Genomic DNA, 19,864 nt, shown 5'->3' with positions numbered 1-19,864 from the left:
TTTAAAAAGGGTGGACGAGCAGCTTACCAGGAAACTGTAAAGCATGGTGCTATCAGTAGGGGTCTTGCCTATGGAAGTTAAAGCTATAGAGAGGAAGATCAGTTTGTACCTGAGGAAGCATTTAACGGTTCCAAGGAGTTTCAGCTGTATTATCCTTTATAGCTCAAAGGCAAAACTGCAGCTTTGATTCAGTTGTTGAGTTGAAGAATATAAGGTGCCCAAAGCAAAGGGGGTTGTTACTGGGTGACTGCAAGGAAGAAAACGTGAGAATGGCTGGTGTAGATGTTTGAACTGGACATAAATGGTCCTGTATGAATTTCAGTCACAGAAGCAAATTACCCGTTAGGACATTGTTAGTGCTGTAGCAAAAGGATTGATGGGTATTGGCTCTATTGCTATTAACCTCAACTTTTGTATGGAGGGTTGCATGGACGCATATCAGTTTTATATGTCTAGCCCCTGCATTTAACATGCATAGCCATGTCCAATTTGAAAATCTAGAAGCTGTGCCATATTCTAATCTCCACCTTTAGGATGTGCTCTGACAAAATCAAGAGCGTAACATTTGAATTTGGAGAGTGGTTAAATTCAACAAAGATTAATAATAATAAATAATAATAATAATAACATCAGAGTGTTTTGTAAACTTCTCCTTCATTCTTCCTGTGTGTTTCAGATTTCTGATTCATACTTTACAAAAGAAAAATACAAAATTGAAAATACCGGACACTCTTGCTTCAGTATAAGATAAGAATAATGATTAACAGTTGTGTTCTCTGAATTAACGTTTAGCTACTTTTGAAACTTCTAATGTGAGCTCCAATAACCGGACCTTCGCATATCTGCTTAAACTTTGCTCCTGTGGAAGTAATCCCAGAGGAAGACAGGAATAGTTCAATCAATCAGTCTTTATTCAGTCACAGAGGAGTACATGGATTCCACGTTGCAAGGCAGAAGAGTAAAGTTCCCCTATTTCAATCGGCTTTTAATATTTATTTTCCTCCCTCCCCCTTACTTATGAAACAGCATCTAAGCATTTCATTTTCAGCGTTTCTTTTTTGTGTACGTATCAAGAGTGGCCCCAAAGATGGAATGGTCATCTTTCCTGTGTCTAACGGACACATGCTAAATAAAGAAGTAGTCCTTGGTCAGCTTACTGCAACCTGTCTTATGACAGACACCTGTATGAATAACAATGAAAAACAGCTTTTAATCCTTAGTAGCTTGCAAGCGGTTACATTTTCTTTCACATTCCTGCACCATTTTATCAATGTTGTACTTCGTCATTTATGAAGTGAGTCAATGAGGAGGCAAAGGAGTCCCAAAGGAAAGTTGGGGTGCCAACTGGGCCACGCTGTTTACTGTAAGGGTCCCAAAAAGCAAACACAAATAGTACATGGCAGCACAACAGAAAAAAGCTGTAACAAATGCCACAAAAAGCCTGTTTGGCTTTTCAGATGATTCAGCTCTCTTGAGTGATTCACATTAGGCAGCTCTGACGTGCAGGGTTACTTTCATGAAAATGAACCTCCATCTTTCCTGGGAGCCCCTGGCTTTATACGGTCCCGAACATAAGAAGTGTGGCTTCGGAGGTGGAGGGCAGGCTCTAAATGCCTTCAATGTGTGTCTTCTCAGAACAGCAGAGAAAAGAGAGACGGCACAGTTATCGATAGCTCCCCTCTTGTCCCGGTGGGGAATTGCATACCTTATTCAAGCCCAGATGGTGATCCTCAGACGACCATACATAAAAATGTCTTTTTTTATATTACTTTTCTCTGAAGGTGGCGCAGTGGTAGCGCTGCTGCCTCGCAGTAAGGAGACCTGAGTTCACTTCCCGGGTCCTCCCTGCATGGTGTTTGCATGTTCTCCCCATGTCTGCGTGGGTTTCCTCTGGGTGCTCCAGTTTCCTCCAACAGTCCAAAGACATGCAGGTTAGGTGCATTGGCGATTCTAAATTGTCCCTAGTGTGTGCTTGGTCTGTGCTGGCTGGGATTGGCTCCAGCAGACTCCCGTGACCCTGTGTTAGGATATAACGGGTTGGATAATGACTGACTGACTTTTCTCTGAAATTTATTTGTTGAAGATATTTCAGTATGTATGTTTTCTTGCAGCGTGAAAAAAGCATTTTGTTTCCTTTGTCACATACTGTAATTAAGTTTAACTATTGATCTGAGTGACTTTTTAAATGTCACAGTTTTTTATTCATTCCAGAGCATCCATCAACAGCTCCCACACTAAGCACTTAATAGAGTCAGAGAGATAATATTTTCAGCTGCATGAAAAGTGTGCAGCAATTAGATGTTCATTATTGTATTATGCATTCAAGACTAGAACATCCATCTATCCATCCATCTTCTAACCCGCTGAATCCAAACACAGGGTCACGGGGGTCTGCTGGAGCCAATCCCACCCAACACAGGGCACAAGGCAGGAAACAATCCCGGGCAGAGTGCCAACCCACCGCAGTCAAGACTAGAACAGAAATCAGTAAAGTACCGTTAACGTGTGAAAATAAAAAGCAACAAATGTTATAATTTGAAAACAATAATTCTGCCTTTTTCAGTGTCACGGTGCTTATGTGCATGGGCATTGACTACAGCTGAAGGTAATCTGTTTGTGTTGAATTCCTTACGATAAATTTACACATTAGAGCCTATGGCCATATCGGTGCACAGGAATTACAAATAGTCTATGGCTCAGTTCAGCTGTATAAAAGGATTTGGTTTGTGACCGTTTTATGCTTGAAAATTAAATAAAAATTAGATGAATCCATGCGAGAGGCACAGCAAATGGCACCTATGTACAGAAGATAGTGTATAAAGTAAGTAAAAGATATGACAAACAAAGCTGCAATTGGTTTCACGATAATACATAATTGTTTTCAGCATATTTTATTTTTCTTGTTAGTACTATGAAGTTTAATTAATATGACAGTAATAATATATTTTAGGAGGTTGAGTTTGACCTAATAAACAATTATGTAAAATCACATTGGATTGTTTTAAATAATGTGGTTTTTAATACATTGGCTTTAAATTAACACTCTTTGCTTTGGCCTAGGAGCTGAGTCTGCCTGAAAGTTTGATTCCTGAGGATTATCACATAGTCGAAAACAAAGGAGTTTTGGGCTTGAAATATTACGAAGAGTAAGTTTGTTACTGGGAATGATGTGTATGGGGATTAATGGAAAATACGAGAGACTGACAGACCAGAGATCCAAAGAAATTGAAAAGTGTGGTTTACAATTGTGGTTGAAGATATGATAATGGAACAAGATGATCCGCTGTGGGAACCTCTAACAGGAGCAGCCGAAAGAAGAAAAAGAAGATTTTTAACAGATTTAGAAGTATTCTTTTGCTAAATTACACAAGTGTAAAGTTAGAGTAATTGCAGTGCTGTACTCTTCATTTTTAAACTCCAAGTATGCACAATCAGACACTTAAGAAACAAAAAGCAAAGAAATGTCTCTGAAAATCATTTTCAGCCACAAACCATGTTACTAATGTGTTGTGTGAGGGGTCTTGATTTCTCCTTCCAGCTAGGATGCCAGGACTATGAAGAGATCTGTACAGTTTATAATTCCACATTAAATAACTTTCTCTGTTTGTGGTTCACACGGGGTGATAGACTGTTTTGCAATCAATAATCCAAACAAGCTTGCTGTAGGGTCATTCCATGTCAAATCAACTGATTTTCCAGAAATCCCACACACTTTGGTGTTATGTGTATGGAAGACTCATGAACAGATGTGTTATTTTGTTCCAATGATACCTTCAAGCCTTTAGCTGTTATTTTAAGATTCTCTTTTACCTCATTGAGCATTGTGTGTTGCGCTTTTCAAGTCATCTGGGCTGGGCACCCACTTCTAGAGAGAGTACTCACAGTACTAAATCATCTCAGTTTGCAGTATCAGTTTACAGTGCGTCTAACTGTTGACAAGTGAAATCTAAACTCTTTGAAATGATCTTCTAATCCTTTCCAGCATTTATGCAAATCTTTAATTCTCGATCATAGATTCTTCTGAGCTTTCTTTTTGTGTGTGGTCACTTCACATCAGCAGATGTTTCTTGTAAATGGTAAATTCAAAATATTTGTGTCTTTTTTTTTTTTTTTTTAAATAGGTCATAGTATCTCTAAACCAAACCTAAAATCTTGCTTCATTGATTGGACTCCAGGTTTACTAACTCCTGACTTTTGTTGAAGACAACAGCCTAGGGGTTCACATACTTTTTCCAACATATGAGGGCAATCTCAAAAGTAAGGTCTCCTATTTTTTAGAAATACGAACAACCATTTTTTTTCTATAATATTTACATCATTTTAAAGGTTAAAGAATTATTTATTTTTCTACATAATCGGCATTTCGGTTGATGCATTTTTGTAGACGCTGTGGTAGTTTTAAAATGCCCATGTCATACCAGCTCGCCGCCATGTCCTTCAGGAAGCATTGAACCTCCTCTTTCACCTGTTCGTCGGAGCAAAATCGCCTTCTGGACAAATGTTCTTTCAACTTAGGGAACAGGTGGTAGTCACTGGGTGTGAAGTCCGGACTATAGGGTGGGTGGGTCTTCTGTCAGCATACGTGGTACCCATCTTGCGCACACCTTCTGATATTGCAACTTTTCCGTTAAAATCCTGTGGATGGTGCTTCGGGAAACCTCAGGAACCAAAATGCAGAGAGCATCCAGAGTGATCCACCAATCTTTATGCATGTTTTCCTCAACATTCGCAACTGTCTCGTCGGAAATTGACGGTGTACCGCTACTTTGTTCGTCGTGAATTTCAGTACGACCGGCTGTAAACTCTCTAAACCACTTGCAAACGTTTTTGACATCCATGCACGACTGTCCATACACTTCCGTCAATTGGCGATGAATTTCAACTGGTTTAACGCCTTTTTGTGTTCAAAAATCAAATTACTGCGCGAACTTCTCACTTGGCGGTAGCGTTCAACGGGAGCTCCATTTTCAAGAGCTGCCAAGCCAAGATTGAGCATCCCAGCGAAGCTGCGCATGCTTGTTTGGGAGTGGAGGAAGCACCAATCACAACAGTGTGGCCAACAGCCATACGAACACTTTCTCTACGTCCCCACCGATTTGGAGACCTTACTTTTGGGATTGCCCTTGTATATTGTGAATGTCTGAATGTTATATTCAAAATATGCAAGCACAATACAATATAATTAGTGTGTTATTAGTTAAACCAGATTGTGTTGGTTTATTATTGTAACTTAAATGAAGAACAGACCATATTTTAACACAAATTTATAAATTAATGCAGTTATTTCTGGATTTTGTTTTTTTTTTTTAATGAGCTCTTGGACACAGCCATCAGCAGTGTGTCTGTCTGCAGGGAGAATGTCGACCGCGTCGAGAGGTTTACTTACCTCAGCAGTGACCTTCACGTCTCTGGTGACTCTTCCTATGAAGTCAGTAGATGGATTGGGAGAGCATGGGGGGTCATGAGGTCACTGGAAAGGGCTGTGTGGCGCTCCCAATATCTCTGCAAAAGAACAAAGGTCCAAGTCTTTAGAGTCCTGGTACTTCCCGTCTTGCTATATGGTTGTGAGACATGGATGCTATCCAGTGATTTGAGATGAAGACTGGACTCCTTTGGTACTTTGTCTCTTCGCAGAATCCTTGGGTATCGTTAGTTTGACTTTGTGTCGAATGAGCGGTTGCTCATGGAGTCCTGATTGAGGCACAATACTTGCATTGTGAGGGAGCGTCAGTTACAGGAAGGTTCGGCCACATTGTTGAGGACCCAAGTGGCTAGACCAGGCCAAGGGGACGCCCAGGTAACACCTGGCTGTGGCAGATATAGGGTCATTTCTGGAGGGTGGGACTGGGCTGCGTGTCTGCCTGGGGGGTTGCCAACCAGGATCCCAAGCTGTTTTAACGTGTCGTGGATGCGGCAACATGCTGTTCCAGTGCATGCTCCCCAACCTGACCTGACCTGCAATTATTTCCAAAGGATTCACATACTTTTTTCTCACCAATGTACAGCTTGAGTTGTCTATAGAATTTAGAATACACAATATAGAAGAGCCCTTCATGACCAAGAATTGGGATGGGCAGTTTTGAGAGTTATGCCATTCTATGGAACAAAACATTCCTTTTTATGATCTTCTACTCGTGTGTTTTGCAGGATATTACATGCTGTGCTTTGCAAACATAATTTTAGCAGTAAAATCATTTTCTAAATCATACTATTTACTCGAGGTATCACAGGGATATACTCTTTGAATTATTATTTTGTTTGTTTTTTCTTCGCAGTAAATACACTGTTCATCTGGAAGATCAGGAAAAAAGACTGAAGGCGTTCCCTTCCATGTAAGAAAGACATATATGTCACTGTAATACCAAAACTGGTAACGACTTTTAACACTAAAATTCTGTAAATGTTTAGGGTAAAAAAGAGAAAATAAATATTTATGCAGATAGTGTATAGTGTGATGGATGGCAGGGTTGGACAGGCATCAAGGTTAGGATGAACTTTGTTCCCAGTCTCAGCCCAGAGGCCGGCATGACATGCTATGATGGATGGACTGGGAAAAACGGTGGTGTTCAACAGAAGGGCCCTTACCCAGTTTGAAGGCCAGTATAATGGAAAGACGGGGGAATACTCACCTTCTAGACTGTATGTTCTCCCGTTACACTAGGTGGCAATGTGCCTGGACCGGTGCACCCGTGCACACCCTCACAGGGCATACTGGGAACTCTAGCTGCATTGGGCAGCTTTGCTGGGTTGCAAGCTCTGCCAGGGGAGCTGCAAGAAGGGACTACCCCTACTTTGGGAGTACTTTTTGCCTGACCTGGAAGTGCTTCATTTGGAGTATATCCTGGCACTGGAAGTACTCCCAGATCTAGCATAAAAGAGGCCTTCTTATCTCACTTTGTGAGTTGGAGTTGGGAGGAGGAAAACAACATAGGGAGTGAAGGAAAATAAGACAAAAATAAGAAAGAGTTGGGTATGTCAAACCTCTCAAAAAGTTGTCTTGGTTAATAAAAACAGCTGTAGGCAAAGAGGAAATTCATAATCAGCTGGATTATGGAAATAATCCTTGTAAAAGGCTCACCTTTCTATCGCATATGACAGTATACTTCAAATATTCAATCTGTGCTGTCAAACAATGATAAGCAAGTTTTTCGTCCAACTAGTTTAAACTGTATTTAAGAGGTAGATGGTGCAGTAGTTTAAATTGAAATTGCCTTTTTAGCAATACTTTAATTAGATTGACAAACTGGAGATCAAGTTTAGTAGATGACTGCTCCATTATGCATAAACAGTATATTTTTAAAGGAAAATGTGTAGACATTGCCACTAGTAATTCATGGAATTGAGTCAGACAGTACAATTTTCCATCCATCCATTTTCCAACCCGCTGAATCCGAACACAGGGTCACAGGGGTCTGCTGGAGCCAATCCCAGCCAACACAGGGCACAAGGCAGGGAACCAATCATGGGCAGGGTGCCAACCCACCGCAGGACACACACAAACACACTCACACACCAAGCACACACTAGGGCCAATTTAGAATCGCCAATCCACCTAACCTGCATGTCTTTGGACTGTGGGAGGAAACCGGAGCGCCCAGAGGAAACCCACGCAGACACGGGGAGAACATGCAAACTCCACACAGGGAGGACCCGGGAAGTGAACCCGGGTCTCCCAACTGCGAGGCAGTAGCGCTACCCACTGCACCACTGTGCCGGCCATACAATTTTCCAATTGATCAAATTTAGCTTCTCTTAAAGTAAAAAATCACATTTGGCTTTTTCAATTTGTTATATTGTTTAATGCTTTAGTGTTGTGTAGTTTAGTGACTGTGCGATTTTATTTCCCCTTTTTATGCTTTATTTTCCAGTTCTCTATTTTATGAAACCGTGTAGTATCATTAAATCACGATGACCCTCTTTTCACTTTTATTTCCTATTTTGAGACGAGCTGCTACATCTACCAGTTTTATTTTGAGCTGTTGTTATTTCTCTTGTAGTTTACATTAACATTCATCTCATAGTTTAGCATTTATTTTCTTATTAACTGTTTCCAAGCAACTTCTAAGTCTTGTTTCTTCGAATATGAACATTAGGAAACCCAGTGGGAGATTAGAGGCCATTCAACTAATGAAAACAATGGACACAATGTTATCCAAAGCTGGAGTAGATGAGAGCCTTACTGAAGTAAAAGGGCCAACAGAGGTATGCCATGTTCAGTTTTTTTTTTTTTTTTTTTTTACATTTTATTTTAGCGGTGGCAAAAATGTTCAGATTCTCTTTGTCTTTATGGCGATTTGTTTTATTTAGTGATGCCATGATTGCACCCAGCCTTGACTTGGCTTGCACACACTCACATACAGAGACATGAAAAAGGCAGGAATGAGGAAATAATAAAGAAGATAATAAATAAAAAAAAGAAGGAAAGCTAATTAGTAAACAACTAACACATGGGTGTCAAAACTCCGGTCCTGGAGGGCCACAGTGACTGCAGGTTTTCATTCTAACCATCATCTTAATTAATGACCAGTTTTTGCTGCTAATTAAGTTCCTTTTCCTTAATTTTAATTAACTTGACTCAGGCTCCTTTGTTGATTTTTTTCCTTAATTAGCTGCCAAATATTAACGAGATATAAAACAAGCCGCCACATGACCAGTTCACCTGTGCCCATCACACAATATCTGAAAATAAAGAATGGTGATGGTCTCAGTAAGGTTTGTCTCTCAGGTCACCAAACATTTTGATGATGTTCTTAGAAAAAAACAGAACATCAACAGTTTTGGAAATGTCTGCTGTGGCAGAATAAGAGCAGCAATAAGCCATGGAATTAAATAACGAGTTCAATTAACAGCAAGTATCGGCTTTTCATAGAAGTGAAATTGGTTGGAGTTTCGACACCCCTGAACTAACACATCCCCAAAAGTGTACCTGAATTCGCCAGATGGTGATGATAATTAACTAACATGGTAACCCCTTTAACACAGGGGTGTCGAACTCCAGGCCTGGAGGGCCGCAGTGGCTACAGGTTTTCATTCTAACCCTTTTCCTAATCAGTGACCAGTTTTCACTGCTAATTAATTCCTTTTCCCTTCATTTCAATAGTCCCGTTTTTAAGGATTCAGTCCTCTGAATTGATTTGTTTCTTCGTTATATGGCAGCCAAACAGAAATGAGATGTGAAACGAGCCAACAGATGACCAGCTAAACTGGGATTTCAAACTCCAACCAATTTCACTCCAGTCTCTTAATGAGAAGTTGATTCTTGATGTTAATTAAGCCCATTATTTAATTCCATGGCTTGTTGCTGCTCTCATTCTGCCACAGCAGATATTTCCAAATTTGTTGATTTTTCTGTTTTTCCTAAGAACACCGTCAAAATGTTTTGGTGACCTGAGAGACCAACCTTACTGAGACCTTCACCTTTCTTTATTTTCAGATATTGTGTGATGGGCACAAGTGAACTGGTCATATGGTGGCTTGTTTGTCTCATTATTGTTTGGCTACTAATTAAGGAAAAAGACACAACTAAGGGGCCTGAGACCATGGCTCACAATGAAGAAGATGGTTAGAATTAAAACATGCAGCCACTGCGGCCCTCAAGGACCGGAGTTCGACACCTGTGCTTTAACACATTCTACATATGTACCCAGGCAACACCAGATACTTTGGCTAGTCTCCTTTCTAAAGACATATGGTGCAGCCTAGTGGTGAGGCTGCTGAAGTCAAAACCATAAATATGCTGATATAATTCTTACCTGAAACTCACTAGCAGTTCCACGTAGGCCAGTGCTCCATCTGGAAAAAAAAAAAAAGTGAACATTTTTTCTGTCCCCTGATATTATTATATGTAACCTTGGTTAAAAACATCTGATAAATAATAAAGTAGTAAAGGAGTGTGAAATTAAATCAAAATTAAAATTAATTAATTAAATCTTAAATAATAAATCTTAATTTATTCATAATTGTTAAGCACGCCTCTGTTATCTGGAAAGTTTAAACAGGTGGGTGGAAGGGCAACCAATGCAGATAACCTCAGAAATTTGGACTTCATGAGAATTATTATAAAACCAGTAGCATTTGAAAAAATTTATATATTTTTTTTACATAAAATTATTTCCTTTCAACTATCCATCCATCCATCCATTATCCAACCCGCTATATCCTAAATACAGGGTCACGGGGGTCTGCTGGAGCGAATCCTTTTAACTACGCTACGTCAAAAAACATTTACATTTCACTTTATAACCAATTAAAAATTGCAATGAGGTAAACATAATTATAAATGACATTCATGCCCATTGATAACATAAATTTTTATTTTAATCATCTGAAAATAGCAGCACTTGGTGAAATTTTTCCTGCTTTTTGTTTTGCAGATGCATAACCTGCTTGATTTGATCAAGACAGAGCAAAACATCTACAACATTATTTTTCATGAGCTCATTCGGCAGGTTTCTGTTGAATGTGCAGAAAGAGGAGAATTGCTGGCAAAACTGAGGTCAGTAAGCATTATTCTGATGTTCATTTGTGGTATGCAGGAATACAAAGCAGTTTTCTAATGTCTATAACTATTCACCAACCCGGTATATCTTCCATTCTTCACTAAGACAACTTGTCTATACTGTAAATAAAAAAAAATCAGCATTGCCTTAGGTTATGCTTTGGCTATTGCCTTAGGCTATGCTTTAAACTTGCCAATCAAAAAAACAATGATTACTGCATTAAAAATACTTGATGACAATGTCGTTCGTTTATGTGACATGGTATACCTCATTTGTATCATTTTTGTAGACAGAGGTACGTGATGCTGCTAGACCGAGTTCCGAGGCATCTGAAAGCCTTGTACATGGAGACTCTAGCACAGAGGGCATTTGACAGGCAACTCACAGAAGAACTCATTCATTTCAAAACATCCATTGGACAACTAAACAAGTAGGAGGCAAACGTTTTTCACGGGTTATTATTTTCTAATGAAAAAATGCATATCAAGGATCTTATTTAGATTCATGTTGTTTATCATTTGCTTATTTGGCTTAACAAACTTTAAGCACCACTTTTAACCTGTCTATCTTAGGGGTAAAACTTATTTTTCATCTTTTTATAATTGCTGTATTCAGTTTCTTTGTGAATATAGTGTTACCCATTGAAAATTTACATTCACTGTTCATTAACAAGTTTCTTGCTATAGTGGTATGGTTTAACTGTGGCTTTGTTTTCCATGCTTTATTTATTTAAAATGTTGAGGTGCCTCATAACAACACAGACACACACAATATGTTGAGAATCTCTATAAAGGCATTATGTAACCATTTGCTGCTACATATACTTCAGGTACTTTTATACACATTTCAATTGGTTTGATGATAGTATATTGTTAGAAAGACAAAAGAGACTGTGTAAAAGGTTGGTGGTTCGGGATGCTGAGGAAACCTAACTTCATTCTCAAAAAAAAGGCAAAAAATGAAAAAACAAAAATGTTGGAGTACTTAAAAGGTTACAAAAATAATTGTGATGGCAGCATTGGTGTTTCTTTCTGCTAGCATCATTTTTTTATTTGGTGGCAGTGGCAGGGAGCTGGTGGTGGGGGTGAGAGTGATGTCACTAGTTGTGTTCTCGGGTGGATTTTTCAAGGTTGATGGACAGAAGGAGAAGACAAATTAGAGACTATTTTGAACCCAAATCCCTGTCCTGTGTTCCTGTAGGATCAGTCCCCACAAGACATGATATTCAAAATGCCTCGATTGCACTGCAAGGCTGTAGAGTCGGAGTAAAAGTCATGGTGTCCGAGTTGGAATTGATTATTGGGTTAAAGAAGTTGGTAAAAACATAGCAACTCTGACTAAATATACATTTTAATATAATGTGTTTAAATGTCCAATTTCACATTTGCTAATTTGATTAAATTATTTTTTCTTGTAGCCTTTTAATAAAAATGTAAATTTTGTCTTGTATTTGTTATTCAATGTTTGTAACATCTTTAATAAATAATATAAAAAGCCACAACAGCATCACTTCACCCTTTAAACCCAAACTTAACATTTTAGGATGCTAAAGAGAAGCCTGATGATTCACATTGGCACTAATAAAATGCTTTGTATCTTGTATGTTATGCGCTTTCCTAATAAATCTATTAGTTTAGTTACATATAGAGAAGTTGGAGTCATGGCATGATAAATTAAGCAGACAGAGTCAGTAGTGCAGTAAACTGAGGAGTCAGAGTTGGTGGTACGAAAAATTGAGAAGGCAGAGTCGATAGTGCAATAAATTGAGGAGTTGCAGTCTTTAGTATGATCAATTGAGGAGTCAGAGTCGGTAATGCAGTAAACTGACAAGCCAGAGCTGGTGGTACGATAAACTGAGGAGTCGGAGTCGGTGGTACGATAAACTGAGGAGTCGGAGTCGGTGGTACGATAAACTGAGGAGTCGGAGTTGGTGCTATGATAAATTTGATTTACACACTAACACTAAGCACCTTCAACCAACAAATTATTCAGCAAAAGTATTGCAAGAAACACTACTGGGGCTCCTTTATACCAACAGCAATTCACCTGTATAATGCCTGACTGTGACTGTGACTGCCAAGTCAGATGTTTTATTTTGTTTCTTTTTAAAATTTTGTTCCTTTTTTTTTTTTTTAATTTTTTTAAAAATATTTTTATTAATTGTAATCATTCATACAAATTGATCCATTTTACAAAAAATAGGATTGAAAAACAAGTCGACCCCCACCCCTAAGAGAGAGAGCATGGCCAACCGGGTAAAACTTAAGGCTTGTAAACATTCATAAATTGATGAGTTTAATAGACCAGTAGAGATGAATGGAGAAGAAAAAGAAATGCGGAGATAGTTGCTTCCTCTGTACAGATCCTCTAACTGAATATTTGATTTTTTCCAATTTCAAATAGTATAAAACATCGGTTTCCCACGGACTTAAAAGACGATATTTAGGATTTTTCGAGTTTAGCAAAATAAGTCTGCATGCCAAAAGTGTAGTGAATGCAATCACAGTTTGTTTGTCCTTCTCCACTTTAAACCCATCTGGAAGAACACCAAACACAGCTGTTAATGGGTTAGGAGGGATTGTGACATCAAGGCTGCCTGAAAGGCACTTAAAAATTTTGGTCCAAAATGATGTTAATTTGGTGCAGGCCCAGAACATGTGACCCAGTGAGGCTGGGACTTGGTTGCAGCGTTCGCAGGTTGGATCTTGCCCTGGAAACATTTTGGACAGTTTTAGGTGACACAGATGTGCTCGATATATAATTTTGAGTTGAATAATTGTATGCTTTGCGCATATGGAGCTCGAGTGAAGTCTCTGCATTGCTACTTTCCACTCCCTTTCTTGATATATTAAGAGATATTTTTCCCATTGTCCTCTTGGATCTTTGAAAGGGAGGGACTGTAAAATAATTATATATATTGGTATAGATGGTGTCTAAGTCTTTGAAATTGAGCAATATTTTTTCCAGCATGGATGAGGGTGCAAGATAAGGAAAATCGGGCAGGTTCTGTTTAACAAAGATCCTAATTTGAAGATAGTAAAAGAAATGTGTAGCTGGAAAGTTAAATTTGGAATGTAATTGTTCGTAGGATGCAAAGATATTGTCTATATAAAGCTCTCTGAGCATTTTAATCCCAAATTTTTACAGATATTAAAAACTGGATATGTTTGCGAGGGTTGAAAGAGGTGGTTCTCTTGCAGAGGTGCCACAGATAAAAGCTTCTCCATCTTAAAATGCTTTCTACATTGGTTCCATATTCTGAGTAAATGAAGCACAATTGGGTTATTAGTATATTGCCGATACCTTGCATTTATTGGGGTACAAAGCAGGGAATATAAAGAAGTACAGCAGGATTTTACTTCTATTGTGGACCAGGCCTGTGTATGTTTATCTATTTTGTGTCCAGGTTTTTATAGCTTGTATGTTTGCTGCCCAGTAATAAAACTGAAAGTTAGGTAGAGCCATGCCACCTTCTGCTTTAGGTCTTTGTAGGGTCGCTCTTTGGATACGTGGATGTTTTGAATTCCAAATAAATGAGGTTATTGTTGAATCTAATTGCTTAAAAATGATTTATTGATGTATATTGGAATGTTTTGAAATAAAAAAAGAAGTTTAGGAAGGATATTCATCTTAACAACGTTAATTCTTCCAGCTAGAGTGAGATGAAGGGTTGACCATCTATGCAAGTCTTGCTTAATTTTTCAATACAGACTGCGAAATTTTGTTGATAAAGAGCTTTGTGTTTACTTGTGATGTTTACCCCTAGGTATTTAAACTGATCTGCAATGATAGAAGGTAGGGTGTCTAATCTAATATTATATGCTTGAGAATTCACTGGAAAGGGCACACATTTATTCAGATTAATTTTGATACCAGAGATCTTTTGAAATTCTGTAAGTGCTGTTAAGACTGCAGGCACAGAATTTTGTGGGTCTGATATATACAGTACCATATCATCTGCGTATAGAGAAATTTTCTGTTCCAATCCTTCTCTGATAATCCCATTTATCTGATCAGCATTTTGACAGTGAACCGCCAGTGGTTCAATGGCGATTGCAAATAACAGTGCTGACAAGGGGCATCCTTGTCTGGTACCACGTTCTAGTTTAAAGTAGTCTGAACAAATGTTGTTAATACAAACTGAAGCTTCTGGATTGGTATACAGTAGTTTCATCCATGCACAAATGTTCGGGCCAAACCCAAATTTCTCTAATGTAGTGAAAAGGTATTTCCATTCAATCATGTCAAATGCTTTTTCTGCATCCAATGTAGAGAAAAGCCAAGCAAAATGACACCTTTTATTGGCTAACTAAAAAGATTACAGTATGCAAGCTTTCGAGGCAACTCAGGCCCCTTCTTCAGGCAAGATGTAATCCAATGATAATAATATTTCTGGGGTGTTTACAGGCGTCGAAGATTGGAGGATAAGTGTCGACCCTTGATAAATCCAGTTTGATCTTGTGATATTACCGAAGGCAGCACTTTCTCCATCCTTCTAGCTATGATGTTTGAGAGTATCTTAACATCATTATTCACAAGTGAATTTGGTCTGTATGTTGCACATTGTAATAAGTCCTTATTTTGTATAGGAAAGTCGGTGATTAATGCTTGGCGAAAAGTTTGAGGTAGAATTTGATTGTCTCTAGCTTCTGTAAATGTTGCTAATAGGAGGGGAGCTAGCTAAGCGGAGAATTTCTTATAAAATTCCGCTGGATAGCCATCAGGGCCTGCTGCTTTCCCGCCTTGAAGTGACTTTATAGCATCTAGTAATTCTGAGGTTTATCTGGCGCCAGAGGTTTATCCAGTTCCTTCACACTAAAAGTATCTATTTGTGGTAACTGTAATGTATCCAGAAGTGCATTAGATTGTGTGTTGTCTTCTTTAAACTCAGTAGAATATAAGGATTTATAGTAGTCTCTAAATGTGTGCATTATATAATTTCTCCTTGGGATTAATAAAGTATCTGTCTGTCTATCTATCAATCTATGGTCAATGATTTCGTCTCCGTTCGTGTTGGTGATTACTGGGATTGCATTACGAACTTCTTGCTTGTGGATTTGTTCAGCTAAAAGCTTATTAGCTTTCTCTCCGTGTTCATAGTAATGATGTCTGTATTTATAAATTAGTTGTTCAGTTTCTTTAGTTGTCAAAATTTTCGGTGGTCGGAGTCGGTGGTACGATAAACTGAGGTGTCGGAGTCGGTGGTACGATAAACTGAGGTGTCGGAGTCGGTGGTACGATAAACTGAGGTGTCGGAGTCGGTGGTACGATAAACTGAGGTGTCGGAGTCGGTGGTACGATAAACTGAGGAGTCGGAGTCGGTGGTACGATAAACCGAGGAGTCGGAGTTGGTGCTATGATAAATTTGATTTACACACTAACACTAAGCACCTTCAGCCAACAAATTATTCAGCAAAAGTGTGTCAAGAAACACTGCTGGGGCTCCTTTATACCAACAGCAATTCGCCTGCATAATGCCTGACTGCGACTGCCAAGTCAGAAGTTTTATTTTGTTTCTTTTTAAAATTTTCTTCCTTTTTCAGTCATTCTGTTGCATGTTTGGACCAAAGTATTTGTATACTGTATATATTTGTTTATTGTGCCCTGTGTTGGCTGGGATTGGCTCCAGCAGACCCCCGTGACCCTGTGTTCGGATTCAGTGGGTTGGAAAATGGATGGATGGATATATTTGTTTATCTATCTATTTATTTAAAGAGTTTCTGAAAAAAGCCAAATTTTCCCCATGGTACAAATAACGTTCTGTCTTCTTCTTCACCTTTTTCTTCTTAATTTAAATAGTTTGTTAAGGCTCCTACTTTATTTTTCTTACCTTTCTCTGCTGTAGGATATGGTTTTCAGACCATTAGACTTGTTCAAGATCACTGAAGCACGATTGTTTTAAGAACCAAAGTAATACAATTTATTGATAAACACAATTTGAAAACTGCATGTATACAATATATTGAAGACAGGACGCAAAGAAATGAGACAGACAAATATTTAACACAGAAGAGGCTGGATGTTTACTGGTTTTTTAGAGATATAATTTATTATGGCGCGGATAGTTTTACAACATGGGTCCCCCTTCCCATGGGCTCACCACCTATGGGAGGGGCCAAGGAGGTCTGGTGCAGTGTGAGTTGGGTGGTGGCCGAAGGCGGGGACCTTGGCTGTCTGATCCTTGGCTACAGAAGCTGGCTCTTGGGACGTGGAATGTCACCTCTCTGAAGGGGAAGGAGCCTGAACTAGTGCGCAAGGTCGAGAGGTTCTGGCTAGATATAGTTGGACTCACCTTGATGCACAGCTTGGACTCTGGAACCAATCTCCTTGAGAGGGGCTGGATTCTCTACCACTCAGGAGTTGCCCTCGGTGAGAGGCGCCGAGCAGGTGTGGGCATACTTATTGCCCCCCGACTTGGAGCCTGTTCATTGGGGTTTAGCCTGGTGGACGAGAGGGTAGCCTCCCTCCGCCTTCGGGTGGGGGGGATGGGACCTAACTGCTGTTCGGCGCATACGCGCAAACAACAGTTTGAAGTATCCACCCTTTTTGTAGTCCCTGGAGGGTGTGCTAGAAGGCATACCTTCTGGGGACTCCCTCGTTCTGCTGGGAGACTTCAATGCTCACGTGGGCAATGACAGTGAGACCTGGAAGGGCATGATTGGGAGGAATGCCCCCCCCGATCTGAACCCGAGCAGTGTTTTGTTACTGGACTTCTGTGCTCGTCACGGATTGTCCATAACGAACACCATGTTCAAGCATAGGGATGTTCATATGTGCACTTGGCACCAGGACACCCTAGGCCTCAGTTCGATGATCGACTTTGTGGTCGTGTCGTTGGACCTGCGGCCACATGTCTTGGACACTCGGGTGAAGAGAGGGGCGGAGCTGTCAACTGATCACCACCTGGTGGTGAGTATGCTTCGATGGTGGGGGAGGGTGCCAGTCAGCCATGGTAGGCCCAAACGTGTTGTGAGGGTCTGCTGAAAACGTCTGGCAGAGCCCCCTGTCAGAAATAGCTTCAACTCCCACCTCCGGCAGAACTTCGATCACATCCCGGGGAAGGTGGGGGACATTGAGTCCGAATGGGCCATGTTCCGTGCCTCTATTGTTGAGGTGGCTGACCAGAGCTGTGGCCGTAAGGTGGTCGGTGCCTGTCGTGGCGGCAGTCCCCGAACACGTTGGTGGACACCGGCGGTGAGGGATGATGTCAAGCTGAAGAAGGAGTCCTACAGGACCTTTTTGTTCTGTAGGACTCTGGAGGCAGCTGATAGGTTCCGGCAGGCCAAGCGGAATGCGGCTTTGGCGGTTGCTGAGGCAAGAACTCGGGTGTGGGAGTGAGTTTGGGGAGGCCATGGAGAACGACTTTCGGACGGCTTCGAGGAGATTCTGGTCCATCATCCGGCGTCTCAGGAGGGGGAAGCAGTGCAGTGTCAACACTGTATATGGTGGGGATGGTTCGCTGCTGACCTCGACTCGGGACGTTGTGGGTCGGTGGGGGGGAGTACTTCGAAGACCTCATCAATCCCATTAACATGTCTTCCAATGAGGAAGCAGAGCCTGGGGACTCGGAGGTGGGCTCCCCCATCTCTGGGACTGAGGTCACCGAGGTGGTCTAAAAACTCCTTGGTGGCAGGGCCCCGGGGGTGGATGAGATATGCCCGGAGTTCCTCAAGGCTCTGGATGTTGTAGGACTGTCTTGGTTGACACGCCTCTGCACCATGACATGGAGATCAGGGACAGTGCCTCTGGATTGACAGACCAGGGTGGTGGTCCCCCTCTTTAAGAAGGGGGACGGGAGGGTGTGTTCCAACTGCAGAGGGCTCACACTCCTCAGCCTCCCTAGAAAAGTCTATTCGGGGGTCCTGGAGAGGAGGCTTCGTCGGATAGTCGAACCTCGGATTCAGGAGGAACAGTGTGGATTTCGTCCTGGTCGCGGAACAGTGGACCAGCTCTACACCCTTAGCAGGGTCCTGGAGAGTGTATGGGAGTTTGCCCAACCAGTCTACATGTGTTTTGTGGTCTTGGAAAAGGTGTTCGACCGTGTCCCTCGGGGAATCCTGTGGGGAGGTACTCCGAGAGTATGGGGTACCGGACCCCCTGATAAGGGCTGTTCAGTCCCTGTACGATCGGTGTCAGAGCTTGGTCCACATTGATGGCAGTAAGTCGAATCCGTTTCCAGTGAGAGTTGGACTCCGCCAGGGCTGCCCTTTGTCACCGATTCTGTTCATAACTTTTATGGACAGAATTTCAAGGCACAGCCAGGGAGTTGAGGGGGTCCGGTTTGGTGGGCTCAGGATTGGGTCACTGCTTTTTGCAGATGATGATGTCCTGTTTGCTTCATCAGGCCGTGATCTTCAGCTCTCTCTGGATCGGTTCGCAGCTGAGTGTGAAGTGGGTGGAATGGGAATCAGCACCTCCAAATCCAAGACCATGGTCCTCAGCCGAAAAAGGGTGGAATGCCCTCTCATGTTTGGGAGCGAGATCCTGCCCCAAGTGGAGGAGTTCAGGTATCTCGGGATCTTGCTCACGAATGAGGGAAGAATGGAGTGGGAGATCGACAGGCGGAACAGTGTAGCATCTGCAGTAATGCGGGCTCTGCATTGGTCTGTCGTGGTGAAAAAGGAGCTGAGCCGCAATGCAAAGCTCTCGATTTACCAGTCGATCTATGTTCCTACCCTCACCTATGGTCATGAGCTATGGGTAGTGACCGAAAGAACGAGATCACGAATACAAGCAGCTGAAATGAGTTTCCTCCGCAGGGTGTCTGGGCTTTCCCTTAAAGATAGGATGAGAAGCTCAGTCATCCGGGAGGGACTCAGAATAGAGCCACTGCTCCTCCGCATCGAGAGGAGTCAGATGAGGTGGTTCGGGCATCTGATCAGGATGCCTCCTGGATGCCTCCCTGGTGTGGTGTTCCAGGCACGTCTAACTGGGAAGAGGCCCCGGGGAAGACCCAGGACACGCTGGAGGGACTATGTCTCTCGGCTGGCCTGGGAACGCCTTGGGATTCTCCCGGAAGAGCTAGAAGAAGTGGCCGGGGAGAGGGAAGTCTGGGTATCTCTGCTCAAGCTGCTGCCCCCACGACCTGATCTCGGATAAGCAGAAGAGGATGGATGGATGGATGGATAGTTTTACAATACCAAGTGTTTAAGGCTGGTGTCCAGTGTTGTGTGGAGTTGAGTGTTGTTGCTCCAAGTTCAAGTGGAGGATTCTTCTTTCATTAGCGTGCACTCCTTCTCTTTACTGCTTTGTCTGTGGTATGCTGTGCATTCCTCAGTTAGGCCCTTTTCTGTGTCCTCTGCAACTTCATAGGTAAAAGCATTACTCTTTCTGGTACAAGAGTTTAGATGTCAAAGGCCCCACCT

General features: G+C 41.4%; 2 protein-coding genes across 2 annotated transcripts in view; one reads left to right on the top strand and one right to left on the bottom strand.

Moving 5' to 3' along the window:
- The window catches only part of fnbp1l (formin binding protein 1-like), a 373,280-nt gene that overhangs the window by 106,883 nt on the left and 246,533 nt on the right, over window positions 1-19,864 (bottom strand). The gene's annotated exons all lie outside the window — the stretch shown is intronic.
- The window catches only part of axdnd1 (axonemal dynein light chain domain containing 1), an 86,416-nt gene that overhangs the window by 18,852 nt on the left and 47,700 nt on the right, over window positions 1-19,864 (top strand). The window contains exons 6-10 of the mRNA XM_051932532.1: window positions 3,061-3,146; window positions 6,276-6,332; window positions 8,094-8,202; window positions 10,374-10,495; window positions 10,789-10,929. Coding sequence (XP_051788492.1) covers window positions 3,061-3,146; window positions 6,276-6,332; window positions 8,094-8,202; window positions 10,374-10,495; window positions 10,789-10,929 — 515 coding nt within the window. The remainder of the gene's footprint in view (window positions 1-3,060; window positions 3,147-6,275; window positions 6,333-8,093; window positions 8,203-10,373; window positions 10,496-10,788; window positions 10,930-19,864) is intronic.

This window comes from Erpetoichthys calabaricus, chromosome 10 (genome assembly GCF_900747795.2).
Source record: "Erpetoichthys calabaricus chromosome 10, fErpCal1.3, whole genome shotgun sequence".
Classification (NCBI taxonomy): Eukaryota; Metazoa; Chordata; class Cladistia; order Polypteriformes; family Polypteridae; genus Erpetoichthys; species Erpetoichthys calabaricus.
This window is presented reverse-complemented; position numbering and strand designations above follow the sequence as displayed.